Source organism: Mustelus asterias, chromosome 24 (genome assembly GCF_964213995.1).
Source record: "Mustelus asterias chromosome 24, sMusAst1.hap1.1, whole genome shotgun sequence".
NCBI lineage: Eukaryota > Metazoa > Chordata > Chondrichthyes > Carcharhiniformes > Triakidae > Mustelus > Mustelus asterias.
In genome coordinates this window covers 46,425,023-46,452,414 of record NC_135824.1, presented here as the reverse complement: position 1 = coordinate 46,452,414, position 27,392 = coordinate 46,425,023, and the positions used below count along the sequence as shown (strand labels likewise).

At 48.6% G+C, this 27,392-nt stretch overlaps 1 protein-coding gene across 1 annotated transcript; it reads right to left on the bottom strand.

Moving 5' to 3' along the window:
- Positions 1 to 885: 885 nt before the first annotated feature.
- LOC144511095 (inositol-trisphosphate 3-kinase C-like) lies at positions 886 to 26,791 on the bottom strand. Its single transcript, XM_078241073.1, has 7 exons — positions 26,577 to 26,791; positions 7,563 to 7,678; positions 6,906 to 7,122; positions 4,593 to 4,797; positions 3,483 to 3,584; positions 3,234 to 3,305; positions 886 to 2,085 (listed from the first exon to the last, which is right to left on the bottom strand). The coding sequence occupies exons 1-7, from the start codon at positions 26,789 to 26,791 to the stop codon at positions 1,891 to 1,893; spliced, it is 1,122 nt and encodes a 373-aa protein (XP_078097199.1). The 3' UTR covers positions 886 to 1,890.
- Positions 26,792 to 27,392: the final 601 nt, after the last annotated feature.

Below are 27,392 nucleotides of genomic sequence, written 5' to 3'. Positions count from 1 at the left end.
TTACAGAACTGTGACTCTCCGGGCTGTGGCTTCTCCTGTTAATCTGACCAACCAAACAACCTGAGGCAACATGAGGAAAATCTTTAAATCTTTTTTAAACACAACGAGTGGCCAGGATTTGGAATGTGCTGCCTGAAAAGGTGCTGGATATAGATTCAATAGGAACCTTCAAAAGGGGAATTGGATAAATACTTGGAAAGAGCCAGCACAGAGGCACTGGACTGAATGGCCTCATTCTTTGCTGTTTGTTTCACATGCAGACCTGTGCTGCGAGGGGTACTATCCACACAGTCTAATGGCACTGCCCAGGGCAGGCAGCCACACTGAGAGCTCGAAGTGACGAGACCACACAGAGCACTTCCCTGCCCCCCCGTCTCTGGGGCTCTGATGCCGACAGGATCCCCAGCCCTCAAGCACCATTCCACGAGTGAGCTAGAAACTAGATCAGAAACCTCTGCACTCGTGTTTAAACTCCCTCGCCCCATTCCAACCAACTTCCTTTGCTGATACACGTCCTCACGTCCCTATCGGGACTTACTGAGCAATCCAATCTCACCAGTAAAATATAAACAGCAAGAGACGCACTCTCCTGGATACAGAGATACAGCAGATGAAGGAGCAATCAGTATCATTATTAAAATTAAACTGTTTGCATGGACTATCTCCATTTTATACTTTATGCTCAGCTAGCACCCCCCACCCCCCCTCCTGACACTCTCACTTTATGGTCAAGGCAGGTTTAGAGACTTTTTAAAATAAAAATAAGTGTTTCATAGAATCCCTACAGTGCAGAAGGAGGCCATTCGACCCATCAAGTCTGCACCAACCACAATCCCACCCAGGCCCTATCCCATAACCCTATGTATTTACCCCGCTAATCCCTGACACTAAGGGGCAATTTAGCATGGCCAATCCACCTAACCAACACGTCTTTCGGACTGTGGGAGGAAACTGGAGCATCCAGAGGAAACCCACACAGACACGGGGGGAACGTGCAGACTCCGCACAGTCACCCAAGCCGGGAATCGAACCCGGGTCCCTGGCGCTGTAAAGCAGCAGTGCTAACCACTGTGCCACCCATCGTTTCGACTGTCACCTGAGTTTGGGGAAGATTGGCACTGGATAGTTCCACCGTTTCCATTCAGCATCACCCTCCCGAGGGATTCCTCGCACCCTTCCCCCTCCCTGGAGTTTATCAGTGCAGTGCGGAACCCACCTGCCCAGGGTGGGGGTGGGAGGAGGTGGCCAACAGGCAAATTCTGTCGAGTGACACGGGACCCGAATATGGCAAACTGCAAAAGGATGGTGAAGTATTTCTAACATGTATAAGAGTCACGGCTGTGCGTGTGTTGCTGCAAGGTTGGTGAGTTGTTCTGTTCCGCATTTTTGAAAATGTTATTGAACAGACCTGGGGAATTAATCGGAAATATCTCTGCCTCTCTCCAGTGTTTCTGCTCGAGTTGCACATTTCAGGAAAAAAAAGTGTTCACTGGTTCAACCAGTCACGATGTCTGCTCTGCACTGACCCCAGGGAGCAGTGTCCATAGTTCAAACTCCCACTTCCCCCTGCTGAGGTCAGAGGTTAGGCATGGTGCTCAGGAATGACAACTTTACACAGCACCTCAAACCCCGGAAATCACAAGCGCGCTCTCGACTTAGCTTTCCTCACCCGCTTTTAAACTCGCACCACCAACCAACCCCCCTCCCTGCCCAAAACCACCCTCCCAAAGGAGCGATGGACCCCCTCAGTTACTGCACCAAGCTTCTGATCCAGTCAGAGGTGACGAGGATTGAAAAAGAGGAGTCCAACCACACCATTCCTTGTGCGTCATCCGAAAAGCGGCACACTTGGCGGGCTGAGAATGGCAGTCCCGAGGGCTGCGGAACCAGTCACCCCTCCACCATTTGGCTGATGAGGTTGTCCATGCCCCACAGGTAGCCGTCCTCCCGATTGCCCTCCACCCAGGCCACCCGGTGGTTCAGTGTCGCGTGGTCAGGTAACAGCACTGTCTTCCCAAAGTCAATCATCCAAACCTTGGCCAGCTCCGACTTGTCATGGACAAACAGGAGAGAACTTCCCACCACCTGGAACAAAAGAGACAATTCCAGTCAGGGATCAGAAAATACTACAGATGGAAGAAATTAGCAGATGGCCACTCAGCACATCAAGCCACTGCTATTCAATACATTCACAGCTGATCATCCTTCCCAACCCCACTTTCCCACACTATTCCCAATCTCCTTCATTCCCGTACAGTCCTGAACCCATCAATCTGAGTACTGAACATATTCTCAATGATGGAGGATCCACAACCCTCTAGGATAGAGAATTCCAAAGATTCACAATCGTCCCAATCCATAAGGGCAGGAGAGATCATTGACAAGACTGAAGATGCATGAAAAGAAAAACAACGTGGATAGCTATTGGTCCAAATTTACTGCCATCCTGATTTACCCTCGAGACAGTGGTAGTGAGGCACCACCTTGAACTGCTGCAGTCTGTGTGGTGAAGGAGCTGAAAGAAAGAGGGGGCCATCAGTTGAGCCCCAACTCAAGTGGGCCCCAAAGGAGGGAGTGGGGAAGTGACTGCGATGCATTCCATGGTTAACCAGCACAATTACATGATTTATTTCCCTCTGCAATCTGATACGAGTGGAAGTCATCAATGAATTGAAGAGTCTCCGAATCCAAGTGCTGAGAAAACTACAGCACGTGTGGAGTCTGCATATTCTGCCTCGAACAAGTGTTGGGGAGCCACCCACTCCCTCTCCCTCCCAGCCAGCCAGCCAGCCGGGGAGTCTGGGGCAATAATCATCCTCCATAAACCAGTACCAATTATTGCCAAGCCTCAAACACTTGACAACAGGGTAATGACATGGAGGCACATGAGACAACAGTGTCCCACAAACTCCAAGCCAAAGAGCAGGAGTCACAGGCTGACAGGTCAGCATCCGGAGGAACTGACATTCGGAGGAGCCCAAATCAGGATCACGAAGCAGAGACCCGCGCCCCGGATAATCTGACAAAAAAACCAAAAAGTCAGGGACAGCCGTTCCTTCAGATGTTTTCGCTTGTGAAAGTGTCACAATCCCTAAAGGTTTCTTTTTCCTTTCCTCCTGCTGCTAGGATTGCTGAGTATTTTCTGCCGTGAACCTTTGATGTGGCGGTTGTCTTAGAAACTGATCTGGGATTTGCGCGCTACGGGCTGTGGGACAGCAGGGAACACCCATTACCTCATGTGTGTTGAAGAACTCGGAGCCCTCCAGTGCTGTCCTCAGTTCTTTCAATCGCGTCAAGTAGTTTCTCTGAGAACAGGACAAACAGGAACATTAGCAACACACAGAGCCAGGTTGGGGGTCAGAATGCCAGCAAGCAAAACCATCCACAATACCCAGAGAGAATCTGGAGGAAACTATGATCTCCAATGTGACGCTGAGACTCTTGTGCCCGAAGGAATGTAGTAACGGAGAGTAAATAGTTACCAAGATGTTTCTATTGCTGTCCACAAAATCTTCCAGCGCCTCCATAACCTCCTCTTTGAGTCTGGTTTTCTTGAAGCTTGTACTGCAGGAACCATCAGCTTTCTGGGGAACGAAAGGGAATCTTTAACTAGAGATCTGAGCAGAGTCAACAACAGATAGATAGATAGTGCCCTGCAGCTGGAACTGGTGACCAAGCTTCCCCCAATGTCCTCCTACCCTGTTAACCTCCTCATTCTGTGACTGGCTAACATAGGACTGCGCAGCACTGAGCACTGCACCTTTGGAAGGAAACACTGGCCTTGGAGGAAGTGCAAGATAGATTCACTGCAATCAGACCTGGAAGCCCCCTCAGAAACTTATATGTTTCAATAAGATCACCTGTCATTTGTCTAAACTCTAATAAGGTATATGGGCCCAACCTGTTCACCCTTTCCTTATTGGATAAGGCCGTCATCACAGTAAAGATATTAAGGGGAACAGATGGGAAAGATACAGCAAAACTATTTCCACAGGCTGAGGAGTCTAGAACGAGGTGACGGTAGTGAAAGACCTTTCAGGAGTGAAATTAGAATCATGGCATCATTACGGTGCAGAAGGAGGGCATACGGACCACAATCCCACCCAGGCCCTATCCCCATACATTTACCCTAGCTAGTCCCCCTGACACTAAGGGGCAATTTAGAATGGCCAATGCATCTAACCCACACATCTTTGGACTGTGGGAGGAGCATCCGGAGGAAACCCACGCAGACATGGAGAGAACATGCAGACGCCGCCACAGACAGTGACCCAAGCCAGGAATCGAACCCAGGTCTCTGGCACTGTGAGGCAGCAGTGCTAACTATTGTGCCACCCCCTGGAAATGCTTCTACACTGAAAAGATGAAGAGAATTTAGAACCATCTCCAGCAACAGTTGATGCTGGCTCATTTGTTAATTCTTGAACTGACATGATGGGATTTTGTTACCAAAGGCAGCCTGGGATATGGGGAAAAGGTGGACATATGCGATTAGGTTACAGTTCAGCCATGTTGCTCCTGATCCTATGCTTCCTCAAGCATGTTCTTGCCAGCACTGGAAGTTGACTGGTATATACGAGCTCTCCACTTACCTTTATGCCTTCTATCCTGAACCCTAGTGTTGCAGTCGAGCTGAGTGTCTCCCACCACTGCATGTAACGTGGCTTCAAAACAGCTTTCTGCTCGTGCTCCTCCTGCGTGGGTGCATTTGGATCCACTGCGATCATCTTCTCGTACATGTCTTTCCACAGTTTGGGCTTCTCGCGAGCTTTGGTCAATTCCTCCTTAAGGTACGTCCTTCAAAAGCAAATTTGGAATCCAGTGTCAGAAAAATATGAATGGACTAAGTGAGCACTAGAAACACGCGCTGCGACTCCGAGACGGTTGTTGCAGCTGTGTTCCTGTTCAAATCTCATCATCACCTCTCCTCACCCCTCTCAATCTCAGTGCCAGCATCAAGCCCCCTCACGACATCTCTGCGTTCTTCCAATTCTGGCCTCTAAGCATTCCCCAGTTTCCATGACTCCACGAGTAACAAAAACTTCAGGAATTCCCTAACCTGTCTCTCCTTAAAACATCCCTTTTGGACATCTACCCAAATATCTGCTTGTGTGGCTCGGTGTCAAATTCTGACAGATTATATAACATAGGATATGCAGCACAGGACGGCACAGTGGCTAGCCAGGGACCCGGGTTCAATTCCGGCCTCGGTCACTCTCTGTGCGCAGTCTGCACGTTCTCCCCGTGGCTGCGTGGGTTTCCTCCGGGTGCTCCGGTTTTCTCCCATGCTCCAAAGATGTGCGGGTAGGTGGATTGGCCATGCTAAATCAACCTTAACGTTAGGGGGATTAGCAGGGTAAATATGCAAGGTTCCGGGAATAGGACCTGGGTGGGAGGAGATGAAATCACACAGCCAGGTATGTAACACAGGGCATGCAGCTAAACATAACATCAGCCCCTGCAGCTCTCACACTCGGGAGTTTGGACCCGTCAAAGATGGAGAATTGGGCAATGTGTTAACAAAGGAACAGGCTGCGGTTGAAGAGGAGACAAAATGCTTTTAGCCTTTAATTACAGCAGAGTGGAAGGTTTGAAGTCACTTTGCAAACTACACATTTGCATTCTGGCCTGGTGTTCACAGCCAGCCTGCTGTAAGTCCCGCGCTTTAAGGAAATGTTCCTCGATACTGTGACACACTATTTCACAACTGTTATCCGATGTTTCCACAAGTTTGTCAGCCACAATCGAATACCATGGGAGAGGCACAGGAGGAGGGAAGGGCTTTTGCAAACCCAGCAGGGAGTTGGCAATATCAGAGGGGAAAAGTTCTCATTTCCCACTGAAAGATGCTCTCACTAGGATGTGTGTCCCCGGTGGAGCAATTGGCCACCTACACCTCGCCCAAGTACTCATTTTTTTACGTGACGCTAGGTAGCTAGTGTTGATAAACTATTCATTCACTCTCGGCCTTTTGGCTAAGATCAAGCATCGGATCAATCCAAGATGGGGTGCAATGCCTCATCCTGTCAGCTTGGACCTTGTTTGTCTCTCTTCTGGGGACCATGAATTGGATTTTGAATTTGTTTTTTTGGAGAAAGCAAGGAATGGATTTGCTTGGACCAATCTGAGTATTGGTTTTGTAACTTTAAGGATGGAGGGACTTGTTTTTAAAAAAGCTATTCCCTCACAGGGGAATCACAATTAGTCCTCGTCCGCAACCTGAGCACGTTTTCCAGCGGAACACAAGAGACAGTGACGGGTTTTCCACACTCGAGCCCAAAGGCACTCGGTCAAATTGCAACCCCTAGGCCCAAGGTCACTGGTTGCGCAGCCAGGAGATTACTTTGGATCCTGTGTGCTCTGGGTGGCTCCGACAGTGTAACTTTCTCCAATTACAAGCTCTCTAATCAATATCCTGCTGTGATTCATCAATATATCACTATGTTAAAACCTGAGACAGAGCAACTAGTATTTATTACTACACCCATAACCTAATAAAAACATCCCAAGATGTGAGTGTCATACAGCAAAATCGGACAACTTGCTAGAAAAAATGATATTAGGATAGATGGCCAAAAGTCTAGTCAAGAGGAGAAGTTTTAAGGAGCATCTTAAAGAGAGGTAGAGAGGTTTAGGGAGGGAATTTGGGAGCTTGGTACCTCAGAAGCCACAGTTAATGTTGGAGCGATGTTGGGGATGCTCAAGAGGTCAGAACTGTCGGGGCCCGGCCGGGCCGGAGGGGGCCAGCCAGGCCGGAGAGGGTCAGCCAGGCCGGAGAGGGTCAGCCAGGCCGGAGAGGGTCACAGAGATCACAGAGGCTAAGAGGGCGAAAGAAGTTCAGAGGAAAAGGAGACAGTGCCCCACTCAACACCAACTGACACTTCATGTTTCAAAGTCCAACTTACCTCACCCCCATCTTACAGTCCATGATTGAGGGGGAGTCAAACTCTGACAACAGATCATCCATCTGGTTGTAACTGTCACCATCCTTGTCCACCACTCCATAATAGCCTGGTACATAGGGACGCAGCAACGGGTCCTTCATCAGGGACTCCAAGCACTGGTGCTCACACTCACAGTACTTCTTCAGGATCTTTCCATAATCTCCAGCTTTAAAGTTACCTGAAACAAACAGGCAGTTTTGTGAACACCATTTGTCATCCTTCAACAGTTCACACTTCTGTTGCTCCCCATCACAATGGGTCAGCTTATTCTATAGAACCCTTGGTTATTGTCCTGTGAAAGATGAGGCAGCTCAGCCCGGCTGCATTTCACAACGTCACCGGATAGTACCGAGGGACGATTGGATCCCTGTGCAGTCAGGCCCACTCATCAGGCACTATTTCCCCTTCCCCTGGAGTGCCTCTTCACACCAAAGTGGACACATTTCAGCTGCAAGCTGAATGGAAGGGAGAGTCTTCATTGCTCGAGAATCATTGTTTGCTTTACTCAATACCGCCCCAGGGGGCACATTCTTCCTGTGATCTATTAGAGGAGCCTGGGCTGCAAGCTCGGGCAGGTGAGGCAGCTTGCACAATAACTCAGTGTCTAGAGTGGCTTACCTGCATGGCCTGCTAACTGCACCCAAGGATAGCGCTTCCTGAAGGAGACAACAAAGGGGGACCAGTGCACCATGGTCTTCAGCCTCTTCCACGTCTTGCTCTGTAAAAGAAAATTACTTTTAAACAAAAATAAAATGCACATCGCATTCACCCAACATGGACACCCCTGTCCCGCCCCTAACATTTCCACCCAATCCTGCAGCTAAAGCAGCTAGCAATGGCAACGATAATAAAATAAAACTGTACTTAGTTTCTTTAACACAGTAAAACAGCTCCAGCTATTTGACAGACGTGATGAAACAAAATTTGACACTAACCTACACAAAGAGGCATGAGGACAAATGGCCCGAAGCTTAGTTAAAAAGGTGAGTGTTTAGGAGGAGGACAGAAGGGTGGAGCTGTTTAGGGAGGGACAGAGCTGAAGGCTGCTCTATCGTTTGAATTAGTGATATATTTCAGCAGAGTAACTGTGATGCACGTCAATTGAACTCAAGGCACGAAGCTTCGGTAACAGAAGGCTTTTATTGTCTAACAATGGAACTAATAGAACGTAAGTACACCATCCCAGACTGACGAGGTCCCGCCCGAGCAGGGGGTCTTATACCTCTCCCAGGAGGCGGAGCCCGACTGGGATGTGCCACAACAGTAACAACCACAGGTGTATTAATCCCACCCTAGCCCAACAACAACATTAGAACAATCCCACAGTGTGAACACCCTAGCCCAACAACAACATTAGAACAACCCCACAGTGGGAACCAACGATGGTTCACCACATTCACCCCTCCTTTGAGAACAAAGGCCGGCGGGGTACGAAAACTGACTAAAAAAAAAAAAGTCAACAGATTATAAGTCCAGACGGTCTGGAGGACCGCACCGTCGTTGTGACCTCCTCAATACCGGCGGTGACACCGGAGTAGGTGCTTGCGGTGGCGTTCTCCCCAAAACAGCGTCCGGCTGTCCTCCCACGGACTCACAGGCCGGTTGACCCTGATGAAGCGGTAGTGCAGGGGATCCCGGTACATTCTGCGATGGCGCCGATCTCCGGGGCTCAGGCAAGCTGTGCATTGGAGTATAACTGTTAAGCACTGGTCCCGGTGCTGACCGCGCCACGTCCGGGGGAGAAATAAGGGATAAGGGATTCGTCACTGGGGGTATGGGAGCGACAGGAGTTGCTACGTCCCCTGCGGGCGCCAGGTCTCGGATCGAGACTGTGTCCTCTCGCCCGTCAGGATATGCCACATAGGCATACTGAGGGTTGGCGTGGAGGAGGTGGACCTGTTCGACCAAGGGGTCGGACTTGCGGGCCCTTACATGTCGCCGCAGAAGGACGGGTCCTGGGTACGTCAACCAGGCTGGTAAAGATATCCCCGAGGACGACTTCCGAGGGAATGAGAACATTCTCTCGTGGGGAGTAGCATTGGTTGCCGTACACAGGAGGGAGCGAATGGAGTGAAGCGCATTTGGGAGGACCTCCTGCCAATGGGAGACTGGAAGGCCTTTGGACTTCAGCGCCAATAGGACAGCCTTCCAGACTGTAGCATTCTCTCTTTCCACCTGTCCATTACCCCTAGGGTTGTAACTCGTGGTCCTACTAGAGGCAATCCCGTATGAGAGCAGGAATTGCCTCAAGTCATTACTCATGAACGACGAGCCCCTGTCGCTATGGATATAGCTGGGGTACCCGAACAGGGTAAAAAGATCACGGAATGCCTTGATCACCGTGGCAGTCGACGTGTCCGCGTAGGGGACAACAAACGGGAACCGGGAGTACTCGTCTATTATGTTCAGAAAGTACACGTTCCGATCTGTTGAGGGAAGGGGGCCCTTAAAATCCACACTCAGCCTCTCGAAGGGGCGAGTGGCCTTGACCAAATGTGCCCGGTCAGGTCGGTAAAAGTGCGGTTTGCATTCCGTGCAAACCCGACAGCTCCTTGTCACCGACCTGACGTCCTCCACCGAGTAAGGCAGGTTGCGAGCTTTGATAAAGTGGTAGAGCCGAGTGACCCCAGGATGGCACAGGTCATTATGTAGGGCGTTCAAGCGATCCTCCTGCGTGGTAGCGCATGTTCCGCGCGAGAGGGCATCCGAGGGCTCATTGAGTATCCCTGGACGATACATGATATCGTAGTTATAGGTGGAGAATTCAATTCTCCACCGCAAGATCTTGTCATTCTTGATCTTGCCCCTCTGCGTGTTGTTGAACATGAACGCCACGGACCGCTGGTCCGTGATCAGGGTGAACCGCTTCCCCGCCAGGTAATGGCGCCAGTGTCTGACGGCCTCCACAATGGCCTGGGCCTCCTTTTCCACCGCTGAATGCCGAATTTCGGGGCCTTGGAGGGTGCGGGAAAAAAACGCGACGGGCCTGCCCGCCTGGTTTAGTGTGGCGGCCAGGGCAAAATCAGATGCATCGCTTTCCACCTGAAAAGGGATGGATTCGTCTACCGCGTGCATCGTGGCTTTCGCAATGTCGTGTTTCAATGCCTTGAAGGCCAATTGGGCCTCTGGCGTGAGTGGAAAAGTCGTGGACTTAATAAGCGGACGGGCTTTGTCCGCGTAGTTGGGGACCCACTGCGCATAATAGGAGAAGAAGCCTAGGCATCTCCTCAGTGCTTTTGCGCTAGCGGGCAAGGGAAGTTCAGCAAGGGGGCGCATACGGTCGGGATCAGGGCCAATGACCCCGTTTTCCACCACGTATCCCAGGATGGCTAACCGGCGCGTACGGAATACACACTTCTCCCTGTTGTAGGTCAAATTCAGGCGAGATGCAGTGCGTAAAAAGTTCTGGAGATTTGTGTCATGGTCCTGCTGATCACGGCCGCAGATGGTGACATTATCCAGGTACGGGAAGGTAGCCCGCAGCCTGTTCTGGTCCACCATTCGGTCCATAGCACGCTGGAAGACCGAGACCCCATTGGTGACACCAAATGGAACCCTAAGAAACTGATACAGACGACCATCCGCCTCAAAAGCCGTGTAGTGTCGGTCCTCTGGGCGAATGGGGAGTTGGTGGTAGGCGGACTTAAGGTCTATGGTGGAGAACACCCGGTACTGCGCAATCTGATTGACCATATCAGATATGCGCGGGAGAGGATACGCATCCAGCTGCGTATATCGATTAATGGTCTGACTGTAATCAATGACCATCCGGGGTTTGTTCCCGCTCTTGACCACCACAACCTGTGCTCTCCACGGACTAACACTGGGCTGTATGATCCCTTCTTTGAGGAGTCGCTGAACCTCAGATCTGATGAAGATCCGATCTTCAGTGCTGTAACGCCTACTTTTAGTAGCGATGGGCTTGCAGCCTGGTACCAGATTCTTGAAAAAAGAGGGTGTGGTGATCTTTAATGTAGAAAGATTGCATGCGGGGCGCTTTGGACAATTTGGAGACTGCAGCTGTTCCCCTACTGTCAGCGAAGGGAGTGGCCCACCGTACTGTAGGATCACACTCTTCATGTGGACCATAAAGTTTAGTCCGAGGAGAATTGGTGCGCAAAGATGCGGCAACACAAGGAGCCTGAATCGCTCGTAAATTGTGCCTTGCACTTTCAGAGTTACCACACAACGTCCTTGAACAGGGACAGACCGGGACCTTGATGCCATAGAGATTGTCTGTTTGGCAGGTTGAATCTGGAGTCCACACCTCTTTACAGTGTCAGGGTGAATAAAGCTCTCAGTGCTCCCGCTGTCAAACAGACAATAAATTGCACGACCATTTACCTCTATATCCATCATTGAACAGTCAAGCCTGTGGTGCTTAGCCTGGTTCAGGGTGATCGACGCCACCGTTGGTCCTTGAACGTCACTGCAGGCAGCTGAGGTCGACGCTGAGGACCCCTGCTGGTCGCTCCTGGTCGTCGTCGACCAAAATGGCCGCCCCCATGAATCGCACATGGTTGAGGGCGCCAAGCGTAGCGACTCCTGGTGGTCATCCTCCTCCGACTCCGTCGACCACAATGGCGTCGTCCTGGACTCGCACGTGGACGAACCCCGTGGGTACTTCGACGTCGATGGTGACGATCCCAGTTCCGAAGGATCACAGGCTGCACTGCCGTTCTTGGGCTTCAATCTGCACACCTTCGCATAGTGCCCCTTTTTACCGCATTGGTTACATTGGTTACCGCTTTAGCGGGACACTTTTGTCGTGGATGCTTGGCTCCTCCGCAGAAGTAGCACCGCGGGCCGCATGGGGCTGCAGCCGTCGTCGGGTCTACATGGGAGCACGCCATAATACTGCACTTCTAGCCCGTGGGGCGAGGAGGGATTTGCGACTGCTCCTGCCACGTTGTCTCCACGTGGTCCTCCGGATACAGGACCAAGCTCTTCGAAGCCGCCTCAAGCATTTCAGCCAATTCCATAGCTTGGGTCAGGTTGAGATTCCCCTTTTCTAGCAGCTTGAGACGGATGTACGAAGACCCTACCCCTGCCACAAACGCATCTCGGGCGAGGTCATACATATACTGCTCAGCCGACACAGCTTTACAGTCGCAGCCCCTGGCAAGCTGCAAGAGCTCATTGGCGTAATCCTCCATGGTTTCGCCCGACTGCCGACGTCGTGTAGCGAGGAGGTAACGAGTGTGGATCTCGTTGGGAGGTTTCGTGTAGCGCTTTTTTAAAAGCTCGAGGGCCCTCGGGTAAGTGGTGGCCGCACGGATCGCGAGGTAGACTGTGTCGCTTACCCTCGCATGGAGGACCCGGAGTCTGTCATCATCTGTGGTGACCGCTGCGGAGGCTGCCAGGTAGTCCTCAAAACACTTCAGCCAGTGGTCGAAGGTGTTAGAGGCGCCCACCGCACGTGGATCCAGCGTCAGACGTTCTGGCTTTAAGATTTGCTCCATACTCTCCTTTCCGTCGAGAGCTTAGTGTTCGACAATAAAATTGATGCACGTCAATTGAACTCAAGGCACGAAGCTTCGGTAACAGAAGGCTTTTATTGTCTAACAATGGAACTAATAGAACGTAAGTACACCATCCCAGACTGACGAGGTCCCGCCTGAGCAGGGGGTCTTATACCTCTCCCAGGAGGCGGAGCCCGACTGGGATGTGCCACAACAGTAACAACCACAGGTGTATTAATCCCACCCTAGCCCAACAACAACATTAGAACAATCCCACAGTGTGAACACCCTAGCCCAACAACAACATTAGAACAACCCCACAGTGGGAACCAACGATGGTTCACCACAAACTGACTCTATCCTGTGACTGTACAGGCAGTATTCAATGGTAGAGCAAAGAAAACCTGGTGCGCAAGAGGATAGAATTGGAGGAGCAGTGATCTCGCGAGGGTTGTTGGAAATTGCAGATTTGGCAGGGGGCAAGGCCACGGAGGAATTCACAGAGGCTGACAGTCCCTGTAAGAAGCTTGCAATATGAACTAATCAATGTGCTATTATCAGCAGTGACAGACTGGCCCATCCCTCTCTGCGTGTGTTTTATTGACACTGCTGAGGTTAATGCCCTTCTGAATTTTCCTCAAACTGCAGCTTCTCTCCGCTCTTGCAGAGGAACAGCTACCTCAGTCTTTACCAGGACTTAAGATAATGACGAGCTATGCAGAGAGCAGTAGTTCAACATTCCCTCACCTTTGCCCTTCAGTTGAAGAAGAGAAACACATTATAAATCAGGGCTACACAAACAGCAGGCAGCAGTGCTCTCGAGCCCAGGGTGCTGTCAAATCCAGCGCTTGCGGTCTGGGAGTATTTAAGATGTCTTTTTTTATTGAGGACTCTTACAGCCAACATCACAACTGAAAATCGTTGCATCCCCTTGTGTCCTGAACTAACTTATCCAGCTACTTCTAACCCCAGATACGAACACACAAACTACACAGCCTCTTACTTAGAGTATAAGATCAGTACTGGAAAGCAAAACACAGGCAGAGCTGGTCTGCTCAGTATAAGATGTCAAGGAGGAAATGTTTGTTACGTAACCACATGTTTGATTTCCGGTGACCATGTTCTGCCTGAATAATTGCCATGCAAGTCATCCCAGCACCGCCACGCACACATGCTAGACACAACGTGGTGTCTTCTCTTCAAGGTGACTCAGTCTGCTACGTGCAAGTGTCCCAAATAACAGGTGCGACCTCATTCACCCACCCAACATGGGCAGTCCCTCACTGAGCAGTATTGCCGCATGCACGCACAGCCTTACAAACACTGCATTCAATTATATCTGTGTAACCTGCTAACAATCAAGTCCCATTATTTAATTCCCCCCCCCCGCCCTCAGATAACCACATACTATTTTTTGTACCTTTTGCACATGTTGAAACTGTTCTCCTTCTCTCCCAAGAAACTGGGAAGAGTTTAAAATTGATCCGGGTCTGAACAGCAACCAACAAATATTAACCCTCCAGGATAATTAGCATCCATAAACCACAACTCAATGCCCTTGAACCAGCTCCTATTCCTGCCACCTCTATAATATCCTGCGCATTAACCTTCATCAACAAACACCCACCCTGCCATCACTGCTGAAAAATTCAGCTTCACAGCATCCCTGGACTTCCCTTTGTTCGTCATTTCCCCAAAGCTATCTCATTAAAACCAGACAGCGTTCCTGCTGGCTGGAAAGAGCCAACGTTTTGCTGAATGTTTGATTCCGGATTGTCTCTGGGCTCCTTCATGATGCAGCAATCCTGGAGGTACGCGTGTGGGTGTTGGGTGAAAGAAAGATTGGGTTTGGCTGGGATATCGAACTGCCTTTTGAAGCTGACTAGCCATTGGCGGCCATGCCTTCAAGCTGCCTGTGTCCGAGCTCTGGAACTCCCTCCCTGAACCCCTCTACCACTCTCACCTTCATTAAGACATTGTTTAAAACCTCTCTCTTTGACCAACTTTTGGTCACCTGTCCGGTCATTGCCTTAAGCAACTTTGTGTCAAACCTTGTTCAATAATGCTCCTGTGAAGCACCTCAGAACGTTTAATTACAATAAAGGTGCTATATAAATGCATATAAGTTGTTGTTGACTGGAGGCTGTTCTTTGCAGGGGTTAATCAGATGGTGAGCTCAGTCCCTTTAAGTGCTCCCTTTACCCCTGGCAGTGGGCAGACACAGCAGGTTCTGTGAACAACCAGTTTGATGCCATTAAAACAGCAGCCCCATTGGTCACCTCACAGCTGTTTGGCTGAATAAGTCAGCCATTTTTCACAAGCAATTGACTTGTGTGAAGCACTTTTGGATATTCCGCACTTTGGGTGCAACATTAAGTGCATCGCTGTACATTTTAACACAGACACCTCTGTACATATGGCGGGACACCAACCCTTGTGATGTCCTCTGCTGCTGGGACTCCTGTGAAAAGCCTCCAGACTGTAGCAGACCCATTGGTGCCATTACACAAGAGAAGGAATGTTTCACGCACGCAAGGCTGGACCTCAGAGACGGGACAACTCCTTGTGTTGAGAAGACGGGCAATGAACTGGAACATGTCGATAGCACGGCATTCCTTCACTGGGCGGTCTGGTGCTTTATCTCAAGCAGCAGCTTTCTCCCTCTGATACACCACTCTCATACTGTTCAGCTTTGTACCGAGATAGCACTAAGATTCGGAGTTATTGCCCCACTATTGCCCCCTGACCCTGTGCGGAGCTACACAGACAAGATCATTCCAACAACTTATAGCACCATTGACACAGTAAAATCGCCTAAAATGCCTCACAGGGGTTTTTGTCAAACAACATTTGATATCAACAAAAAGGAGATAGGAGGATAGATCCCCCAGAGCCATGTCGAAAAGGTTTTAAAGGCAAGTCTGAGAGGAGGAAAAAGAGAGTCAGAGAAAGTGAGGGAGGGAATTATGGAGGTTGGACCCTTGGCAGATGAAGGCACATGATGCTCGGAGGTGCCAGTATCAGAGGAGTGCAGGTAGCTCAAAAGCATTTTTGGACTAGAGGAAATTAGATAGGGAAAGGGAGAGGCCGCGGAGGGATTCGAAAACACGGGTGAGAATTTTAAAATCGAGACGTTGCTTAACCAGGAGCCAGTGTAGCTTCATCAAGGGCAAGGGGGAAAGAGCAAGCAAGAGAAAAGGGAGAGTAAAGGACATGGGCAAAAGGTGCAGGATGGAAACAAAGGAGAGAAAGAAAAATCAACCCGGACTGTTACTTTACATTACTTGTTCTCAATGGTCTGTTCAACGCCGGCATCTCCACATCCTGACTAAACAAATCCAGCGATGGAGAGGACAGCTGGAATCATTAGGAACGGTGAAATATCCACATAGTATTGAGGCAGCGGGGAGAAACACTCAGGGGAAAGGATGAGGCAACAAGGGTCGAATTGCCTTCTCCTTTCTCTGCCTGTCTTGTGTTATTGGATGTGGACAGGGTGAAGCTCTAAGACAACAGCCACGCTCTGAACACTCACTCAACACTCAGACAGAACAGCCACCAGGGGGTCAAGTGTCACATTTAATCAACAAGAGATTGGCTTTCTGAATGTGCTGCAGGAAATAAAAAGTCAGAATAAAGCCCAGCAGCCTGTTCCCAAAACAACGCGTGAGCACAATTCCGTCAGCCATGGTAAGGATAAGCTCCGTGGGGGGGGCTTCAGCCCCCATCTCCCACCAGGGAGCGGCGCGGGCTTGGAGGGCCGAAGGGCCTGTTCCTGTGCTGTATTGTCCTTTTAAAAGTTATTCTTGAATCTACTTCCACCACCCTCAGGCAGCGCCTTCCAAATCATTGCAACTCGTTACACAAAGTCATTCCCTTCATCTTTAGATAATATGTTAAACCTATGTCCCTCTGGTTACTACCTCTCCTGCCAATGGAAACAGTTTCTCCTTATTTGCTTGCTCAAAAACCATAGTGTGATTTTTTTTAATTCACTCAAGATGTGGGTGTGACTGGCTGGGCCAGTATTTGTTGCCCATCTTTAATTGCCTTTGAACAATTCTTGCTTGGCCATTTTAGAGGGCATTTCAGAGTCAACCACATTGCTGTGGCTCTGGAGTCACAAGTAGGCCAGACCGGGTAAGGATGACAGATTTCCTTCCCTAAAGGACATTAGTGAACGAGATGGGTTTTTATGACAATTGACAATGGTTTCATGATTAGACTTAATTTCAGGTTTTTTCACCATCTGCAGTGGGGTTGGAATCCAGGCCTCAGATCATTACCCTGGGTCGCTGGATGACTAGTCCAATGAGAGTGATAGATTGCAATCAAGATCTGGTAACTCAAGGGTTGATACCAGAAGTGAATGACCATGAAAACTGACAGAAACCCAAGTTTTCCTTCAATGGAAGGAATCGTATCCTCCTTGTCCAGTGACTCCAGTCCCACGGGTATGTGTTAAGATTCACAAGAGTGAAGGGAGGCAGTGGCAGAGACCCAGGGTAATGCTCTGGGGACCCGGTTCGAATCTCACCTCGGCAGATGTTGAGATATGAATTCAATCAAAGATCTGGAATCAAGAATCTACTGATGACCATGAAACCATTGTCGAGTGTTGGGAAAACCCATCTAGTTCCCTAATGTCCTTCAGGGAAGGAAATCTGCTGTCCTTAGCTGATCAGGCCTACATCTGACTCCACAGCAACAGCAATGTGGTTGACTCTCATATACCCTCACGGATGGGCAATAAATGCTGGTACAGCCAGCGACGCCCACATGCCGTGAACGAATAAAAAAAAACCTGAAGCAGTGTGACTCAGTTGTACAACAATCACGGCTCAGACAGACTCATCATCTCCTGAGTGTTACTGTGAATACGGCAATTAAACTGAGCTCCACCAGTACTGACTGGCCACATCCGACAACAAATAATCTAACAACCCCCTACCCCCCCCACACACAATTTGAAAGGTACTCTCAATCACAACATGTACACCGGGGGGGGGGGGGGGGGAGAGACACAAAGTGTTATGCAGCTTCACCAACCAAAATTCGACCAGTGAAAGTATATAAGAAAATGAAAAGCAGAAATCTGGCAAGGGAAGGGTTTAAGTTTATTAGTGTCACAAGTAGGCTTACATTAACACTGCAATGAAGTTACTGTGAAAATCCCCTAGTTGCCACACTCCGGTGCCAGTTTGGGTACACTGAGGAAGAATTTAGCACGGCCAATGCACCTAACCAGCACGTGTTTCAGACTGTGGGAGGAAACCCACACAGACACGGGGAGAACGTGCAGACTCTGCACAGACAGTGACCCAAGCCGGGAATCGAACCTGAGCCCCTGGCGCTGTGAGGTAGCAGTGCTAACCACTTTGCCACCACGCCGCCTACACTTGCAACCATTTTGAATCGTGACTGAGAAGGAATATCACTGTTTTCCCCACACAACCCGCCAGGTCTTTGCGGACCGTGTTGTCCTTTGAAGTACATGTGCTTTCTTTGGCCACTGCTTTCTTTTTCACAAGACTGAAGGTAAGGAAGAATTCACAGAGAGGGAGGATGAAAATGTTGGGGCGGTTCAGCAAACTGCTCCAAGAAGTAGTGAGCTTGTGCCCAGAATAAGTCCTCAGTCTCCAGCGGGTAGTTGGGAAAGGATCAGGTTGAAGATGGGAGAGGGGGGTGGTATAAAATGAGAAGGTGAGATAGCTCGAAGGGCTACTGTGGAATGGCACTGCCTGAGAGCAGGTTGTCCAGATTTTAGTTCTAAATTTTATCTTTTAAAGTTTATTTTATTAGTATCACAAATAGGCTTACATTAACACTGCAATGAAGTTACTATGAAAATCCCCGAGTCGCCACACTCCGGCACCTGTTCGGGTACACTGAGGGAGAATTTAGCACGGCCAATGCACCTAACTAGCAAGTCTTTCAGACTGTGGGAGGAAACTGCAGCACTCGGGGGAAACCCATGCAGACACAGGGAGAATGTGCAGACTGCGTACAGATGGTGACCCAAGCCTGGAATCGAACACGGGTCCCTGGTGCTGTGAGGCAGCAGTGCTAACCACTGTGCCGCCGCGATGTTGGGGAATTGGTTTGTTTGCAGGGATTTGAAGGAAAAAGCACAAAGGAAGGAAAGGAAACCTTAAAGAATTTCCTTAAATAAATTAACCTATTCATAAAAGCGGACAGTTCTTACAATAAAACCTAATCAGTATTCAAAAAATAATTTTACAATAGTGACGTTAATGAAATGGTGACCTAGTTGTAATGTCACTGGAATGGTAATCCAGGCTAATACTCTGAGGGTCACGGGTTCAAATCCCACCCCGACAGCTGGTAGAATTTAAATTCAATTTTAAAAAGTGTGGAATTGAAAGCTTGTCTCAGTGTTGTAAAAACCCATCTGTTCCATTAATGTCCTTTAGGGAAGGGAATCTGCCATCCTTACCTGTAACCCACAGCGATGTGTGTTGACTCTTGACTGCCCCAGTTGAAATGGCCAAGCAAGACAGCCCATTGTATGGAACTGCGACAAAATTGACTGCAGTGGTTCGAGAAACTAAGCTCATTAACAGCCCCCCCCCCCCCCCCCCCCCCCCCCCGAGGGCAATCAGGGATGGGCAACAAATGCTGGCCTTGTCAGTGACACCCACATTTCTCAAACAGATTATTAAAAATGCCTGTTGCTGCCGAATAAACTCTCTGGAGTCCAGAAAATCCCGATTCTGAATAGGTATGGAAAGCTACCCTGTGCCCCTCTGTTTCTCTAGTCTTTATTTTGATGAACATCCTGTAGCATTTGATGAAGGCTTACAATTTTTTTGTCCTGGGTAAGTTAGAGAATTCTCCCTGAACACATTTTACAGCGATTCCAGCAGGGTAGTTCCAAGTAACATCATTAACGTTTCCATCATCCATTTCAACGACGACTCTCACAGTCCCTTCAAATCATTATCCATGACCACGCTCATTGTGGAGCAGAGCTCATGCTTTCTGTTCTCCTCCATCTCCTCAGTGGGCAGACCACATGTTGGATGAGGAAATCCACGAGTCCCTTTTCCCCCCAGCTCTGAGTAATAGTGGCAGTAAGAAGTTTAACAACACCAGGTTAAAGTCCAACAGGTTTATTTGGTAGCAAAAGCCACCAGGACTTTAACCTGGTGTTGTTAAACTTCTTACTGTGTTTACCCCAGTCCAACGCCGGCATCTCCACATCATAATTGTGGCAGGACAGAGTGTGCGTTAGCTTGGCAAGTATTCTCTCTGCTCTCTTACTCTCTGATAAAAATGGTCGTTGTACACCGGTCATAATTTAATGTTCTCCACTTGAAGGGACAGTTTTTCATCACAGCCACAGCCAATGTCTCAAATTGAACTTGATCATTGCCAATTGCCAGTTACATCTGAAGGAAATCTAGTGTGTGGCTGGTAAAGGCCAGAGCCAGAACTCAGGAGCAGCAAAGGATTTCATTTGTTTGTTTCTCAGAACACTGGTTGTGTGTTGCTCCATTATAATATAGACCTATGGATGCAAACTGATCGGCAGAGTCTATTACTTTGTATAGCAGGCCCTTGGTGGCACAAAGATGCCTGGATGAGTGCAGCTCCAACAACACGCAAGAAGCTTGACACCATCCAAGGTAAAGCAGCCCCACTTGATTGGCACCCCATCCACAAATGTTCACTCCCTCCATCACTGATGCACAGTGGCAGCAGTGTGTACCGTCTACAAGATGCACTGCAGTAACTCACCAAGGCTCCTTAAGCAGCACCTTCCAAACCTATGACCGCTACCATCCAGAAGGACAAGGGCAGCAGATTAATGAGAACACCACTACCTGCAAGTCCTCCTCCAAGCCACTCACCATAGAATTCCTGCAGTGCAGAAAGAGGCCATTTGGCCCATTGAGTCTGCACTGAAAGAGCATCTTACCCAGGCTAACACCCCCACCCTATCCCCATAACTCCACACATTTAACATGGCCAATCCACCTAACCTGCACATCTTTGGACACAAAGGGGCAATTTAGCATAGCCAATCCACCTAACCTGCACATCTTTAGACTGTGGGAGGAAACCAGAGCACCCGGAGGAAACCCACGCAAACACAGCACCATTTTGACTTGGAAATATATCGGCCAATCCCTCACTGTTGCTGGGTCAAAATCCTGGAACTCCCTCCCTAACAGCATGTGGTGTAACTGTACCACGTGGACTCATGGTTCAAGAAGGCAGCTCATCACCACCTTCTCAAAGGGCAATTAGGGATGGGCAATAAATGCTGGCCTTGCCAGCGAAGCCCACAACCTGTGAATTAATAAAAAATAAAAAACAGGTGTAGAGTCCATTCATTCCTCAGAATGGACAGAGACAGCACTGATATGTTGAGTTTCTTTTATTGAGCAGAATTTAAAGTTAACACATCACAGAGAGTGAAAAAACTGGGAGAGAGAGCGATACTAGCAAATTCCAGTATTGTCCTGGTCTTGAAAACAGACTTGATCAAAAACATACTCTGGATTGAACTAATTAACATCGAGCCGAATACAGAATTCTAAGTTTTCCGTTATCTTGTATTGAAATTATTTGGTACGAGCTGTCTCTAACTTTCATCAACATTTGCAGCTGTGGCCATGAGAAGCTTTGTTTTGGCTTATGCTAGCATTGTACTTTCAAAGAATGCAGTCAATTTCTCAAGCTAATCCCAGCGTACCTGTTGAGTTTAAAATGTGGTCAAGTTAACTTTAAAAGCTTAGCATTTAGATTTATTGCATAGGCAGAAATATCTTAAAATGAAGTCTTTGCATAAGCGAAGCAAACCGTACGCAAGATCCACAACAACAGGCAGCTTTCCTGGTACGTGGAGAGGATGGTTGTGATTGAGTCATTCAGTTAGTCACAGGTTAGTGAGTGGATTATCGGGTCAACATTTCCATGACTATTCTGCTCATCTTGAGCTCTTCCAAATCCCCATCATCCACAAAAATCTCACTGGATATCATCCCCCCCACCCAGTGTTTGACAGGTATAGAATGCTCTCACTACAAAGATCAATAGAACATAGAAGGGGAAGGTAATGGCCTAGTGGCATTATCGCTAGACTATCAATCCAGAAACTCAGCTAATGTTCTGGGCACCTGGATTCGAATCCCGCCACGGCAGATGGTGGAATTTGAATTCAATAAAAAATATCTGGAATTAAGAATCTCATGATGACCATTGTCGATTGTCGGAGAAACCCATCTGGTTCACTAATGTCCTTTAAGGAAGGAAATCTGCCGTCCTTACCCGGTCTGGCCTACATGTGACTCCAGAGCCACAGCAATGTGGTTGACTCTCAACTGCTTTCCAACTAGAGATTGGGCAATAAATGCTGGCCAGCCAGCGACACCCATATCCCAAGAATGAATTAAAGAAAAGTGCACTTCATTGCCCCAGCTCTCACTTCAGAAGCATTGGGATTTCTCAACAGAGGTTTTAGCTGAGGTACTGTTGCAATATTATTTTGCTCTACACAACCTTTCCTATGTCAGCTCCATGTAGAAATATGTTTGTGGACACGGTTTGTAAATTTTTTATATCTTATTGAAAATGTCAATGGGAAAACCTGGCGCTCAGGGGCAAAGGGGCAATTTAGCATAGCCAATCCACCTAACCTGCACATCTTTAGACTGTGGGAGGAAACCAGAGCACCCGGAGGAAACCCACGCAAACACAGCACCATTTTGACTTGGAAATATATTGGCCAATCCCTCACTGTTGAGAGTGTTCAACATCAGATGTTCTCATCTGGTCAGGTCCATCAAAGCCAAGTTGGTCAGTTTTATAGTCAGGCGTTTTGGTTGCTTTGGTATTATCAATTCCATAGTACTTAGGAAGGCTATGTTTGTACTACCAACAATTCATATTTGATGAGGTAACTACAGCAGAATGTGATTATGATTTTAACATCAATACATCAAGGGCAAGATTTTCCCACCCTTCCCGCAGACAGGTTCTTGCGCTCCCGCCGAAGGTGACCCCTTCATCAATGGGGTCTACATTAATGGGAACGAAGTAGAAAGGGTCGAGAGCTTCAGGTTTTTAGGTGTTCAGATCATTAACAACCTGTCCTGGTCCCCCGATGCTGACACTATAGTTAAGAAAACCCACCAACGCCACTACTTTCTCAGAAGACTAAGGAAATTTGGCATGTCCGCTATGACTCTCACCAACGTTTACAGATGCACCACAGAAAGCATTCTTTCTGATTGTATCACAGCTTGATATGACTCCTGCTCTGCCCAAGACCACAAGAAACTACAAACAGATGTGAACGAAGTCCAGTCCATCATCCAAAACCAACCTCCGATCCATTGACTCTGTCTAACTTCCCGCTGCCTCGGCAAAGCAGCCAGCATAATTAAGGACCCCATGCACCCCAGACATTCTCTATTCCATCTTTTTCTGTTGGGAAAAAGATATAAAAGTCTGAGGATACGCACTAACCAACTCAAGAACATGCTTCTTCCCTGCTGCCACCAGACTTTTGAATGGACTTACCTTGCATTAAGTTGATCTTTCGCTACACCCTAGCTATGACTGTAATTCTACATTCTGCACTCTCTCCTTTCCTTCTCTATGAACAGTATGCTTTGTCCGTATAGCGCACAAGAAACAATACTTTTCATTGTATACTGATATATGTGACAATAATAAATCAAATCAAACCCTTGCGGTGGGATGGGCAAGCCACGGAAAACGTCATTGACATCGGCGGGACAGGAAGATCCTGCAGGCAGCCAATAGTGAGTTGCGTCCACCGCCAGAAAAGGTGTCGTGGGGGTGGGGGCTGGATTGTTAAAACGCTGATCGATGGTCTAGGGTTCTAATGATCCTTAACCAAAGCTATGACATTATCTAAAAGACTTAGTATCCGGGGTTTCTGGGGATGTTACATTTCTAATAAGATTTCTAAGTCTGAGATCCACATACTGTAAGCAGAATCTTCTCCTATATTTTCATTATCAGTGAAGAAATAGTGGGGTCTTTCAATATATTGAGCTTCATGTTCAGTCCCTGGGGCAAGAGGATCAATTTGCCCAAAAATGTGTTTTTTAAAAAAACTTACTGTTGCTGCAGAGAATTTTTAAAAGTAACAGCCAGACTCTCCACTCATTTCATCCCGTGAGGAAGGGAAGCCCTATGATAGATCCGTCGAAAGATTATGGTGCAGAGAGAGGCCATTCAGCCCATCGTGTCTCCGCTGGCAAAAATGAGAAAAAAGGAACTAGTTGCTCATTTCAATCCCACTCCAGCACCTGGTCCATAGCCTTGCAGCTCTCACAATTTTGACTTATGTCCCCAGATGTTAGAGAGTACTTCGCAGGAACGTAGGATTTCTAATCAGTAAGGGAGTCTGCTTCTGGTATCTTAAGGTCTTCTAGAAGTAGGAGTAGGCCATTTGGCCCTTAGTGTGCTACACCATTCAATAAGACCATAGCAAATCTGGTTGTGGTCTGAACTCCACTTTCCTGTCTGCACCCCCCTACAAGTGCAGAAGGAGGCCATTCGGCCCATTGAGTATGCACTCTCTGACACAGCATCTTACCCAGGCCCTAAACGCTTAACCCCACGTATTTACCCCATCAATCCCCCTAACCTATACATCTTGGGACACTAAGGGGCAATCCAGCCTGGCCAATCCCCCTAACTTGCACATCTCTGGGCAATAAGTGGCAATTTAGCATAGCCAATCTACCTAACCTACACATCTTGGTACACGGGGCGGCATGGTGGCACAATGATTAGCACTGCTGCCTCACAGCACCAGGGACCTGGGTTCGATTCCGGTCTTGGGTAACTGGAGTTTGCACGTTCTCCCATGTCTGTGTGGGTTTCCTCCGGGTGCTCTGGTTTCCTCCCACAATCCAAAAATATGCGGATTAGGTGGATTGGCCATGCTAAATTGCACCTTAATGTCAACAGGACTGGCTAGGGTAAATGCATGGGATTATGGGGATAGGGTCTGGGTAGGTTTGTGGTCGCTGCAGACTCGATGGGCCGAATGGCCTCCTTCTGCACTGTTTCTATGATAAATTCTATGGTTAGGTGGATTGGCTATGCTAAATTGACCCTAGTGTCAGGAGATTAGCAGGGTAAATATGTGAGGTTATGGGAATACGGCCTGGGTGGGATTGTGGTCGGCGCAGACTCAATGGGCCAAATGGCCTCCTTCTGCACTGTAGGGATTCTATGATAAATTGCCCCTCAGTGTCCCAAGGTTGGTAAATATGTCGGGATACGGGGATAGGACCTGGGTAAGGTGCTCTGTTGGACAGTCAGTGCAGACACGATGGGCTGAATGGCCTCTTTTTGCACTGCAGAGATTCTATGATTCACTAAGGGGCAATTTAGCATGGCCAATCCCCCTGCACATCTTTGGGCACTAAGGGGCAATTTAGCATGGCCAATCCATCTAACCTGCACATCTTTGGACAATAATGTTTACAATGATAACTATCTACAAAATATTTAATTAGGTTAAAAGCACTCAGGTCACGAAAGGTGCTATTTAAGTGCAAAATAACCTTAATGAATTGGAGCTCATGGTTGCCCACAGGGCTCAATGTGTCTCCCTTGTTGACTTTCCTGGTAACTTGAGGCAATGTCCCTTTAAATCACAATAACACTAATTGGGGTCATTGAAGTTGCAATGTGACTCCCTCACCTGCAGCAAATGATGAGTTTAGATGAAAAACTAGATTATTTCTACAGGGACATACCAGCCATTCTAGCTCAGACATCAGCTCTGATTCCACCTTTGCGGGAGCGTAATGGCGGCGATGGTGAGTGAGGCTCTGCGCAATCCGGTTAAAATCTCTGCCGTCCGCAGGAGCCGGTGGCCGTCAGCTGGCCGGTGCTGTTCACCGAGGTCCCTGCTGCCATCTGCTGCCGATATTATCCGGGTTTTGAGCTGTCTTTCTGTTAGTCTTTCTCTCCTTTTTGATGTTTGGCCTTCTGGAGGGGTTGGTGGTTGCCATGGTTTCTGAGGGCCTGCTTCCTACCAAAAGCCTGAGAATTTAGCTGGCTGAAGTAATAGGGATGCTGTTCGTATTCCAAGTTATTCTGGTTTTTGGTTTATGATTCACTATATATAAATAAATATTGGCACTGGATTTATTATTCTGGCATTGCTTGAGGGATTTATTTGTTTTAAGTAGGGTTGGGCCATGTGGGAAAGATTTGTGTTCTAGAGCAGGGGCTGAATGGCCTTTGGCTTAGAGATTGCTCACTTTCCACCCCTTCCCCAGAGTGAATGAAATGAAGATATTATAGTCACGTTGCCTTAGACAGCAGGCTGAATGGTTGTTGGCTTAGAGGTTTATTTCTTGTTTGCTTTCCAACCTTAGTGGCACAGTGGTTAGCACTGCTGCCTCACAGCACCAGGGACCTGGGTTCAATTCCGGTCTTGGGTAACTGGAGTTTGCACGTTCTCCCATGTCTGTGTGATCTCGGGGACCTGGGGTGGAGGGTGCTGCACGCAGCAGTGCCGTACAACCGTAGGTTTTTCCGGTACACGGGCTCCCGAGACTGCCCTTTCTGTGGCCTTGTGGAGTCCGTGGACCATGTCTACGTTCTGTGTTTTAGGCTGCACACCCTTTTTGGTTTCCTCAAACACCTCTTTATTGATGTTTTGTCTGCACTTCAGTCCCACGCTCCTGATCTACGGGCACCTGGTGCGGAGAGGGGCGGGTTGGGATGCTGACCTCCTCGTGAACCTGCTCCTGGGCCTGGCGAGACGCGCCATCAATAGGTCCAGGCAGCGGGCGATCGACGGGGCCGTCCATCCTGACTGTCTGCACCTCTACCGCGGCTACATTCGCGGCCAGGTGTCTCTGGAGAGGGAGCATGCGGTGTCCACGGGCGCGGTTGATGCCTTCCGTGACTGCTGGGCGCCGCAGGGGCTGGGGTGTATTATCGACCCCGATAATCACCTTTTGGTTTGACGTTTTAAGTTTCCTTTCGACTTTGATTTTGGTTCGGGCTGTTTCCCCCCTTCCTTTTGGGGAGCCGCCCCTTTTACTTTGTCCCTAAGTTAATTTGAGTTTGTTTACTTGATTGGTATCAAAAGAAATACCAGCCATTCCAGCTCAGACATCAGCTCTGATTCCACCTTTACGGGAGCGTAATGGAGGCGCTGGTGAGTGAGGCTCTGCGCAATCCGGTTAAAATCTCCGCCGTCCGCAGGAGCCGGTGGCTGTCAGCTGGCCGGTGCCGTTCACCGGGGTCCCTGCTGCCATCCGCTGCCGATATTTGCCGGGTTTTGAGCTGTCTTTCTTTAGTCTTTCTCTCCCTTTTGATGTTTGGCCTTCTGGAGGGGTTGGTGGTTGCCATGGTTTCTGAGGGCCTGCTTCCTACCAAAAGCCTGAGAATTTAGCTGGCTGAAGTAATAGGGATGCTGTTCATATTCCAAGTTATTCTGGTTTTTGGTTTATGATTCACTATATATAAATAAATATTGGCACTGGATTTATTATTCTGGCATTGCTTGAGGGATTTATTTGTTTTAAGTAGGGTTGGGCCATGTGGGAAAGATTTGTGTTCTAGAGCAGGGGCTGAATGGCCTTTGGCTTAGAGATTGCTCACTTTCCACCCCTTCCCCAGAGTGAATGAAATGAAGATATTATAGTCACGTTGCCCTAGACGACAGGCTGAATGGTTGTTGGCTTAGAGGTTTATTTCTTGTTTGCTTTCCAACCTTAGTGGCACGGTGGTTAGCACTGCTGCCTCAATGCCAGGAACCTGGGTTTGATTCCCAGCTTGAGTCACTGTCTATGGCTGCACGTTCTCCGTGTCTGTGTGGGTTTCCTCCCACGCTCTGAAAGATTGGCCATGCTAAATTCTCCCTCGCTGTACCCAAACTAGGAGATTTTCACTAACTTCATTGCAGTGTTAATTTGAGTCTACTTGTGACACTAATAAATTGAGCTTCTCC

Coding starts and splice junctions, on each gene's coding strand:
- LOC144511095 (XM_078241073.1), bottom strand. CDS start 26,791: ATGGCAACCACCAACCCCTCCAGAAGGCCAAACATCAAAAGGGAGAGA. Junction 3,585..4,592: donor TCAGGATAGAAGGCATAAAG/GTAAGTGGAGAG, acceptor TTCGTTCCCCAG/AAAGCTGATGGTTCCTGCAG. Junction 2,086..3,233: donor AGTTCTTCAACACACATGAG/GTAATGGGTGTT, acceptor CTTTTGTTCCAG/GTGGTGGGAAGTTCTCTCCT.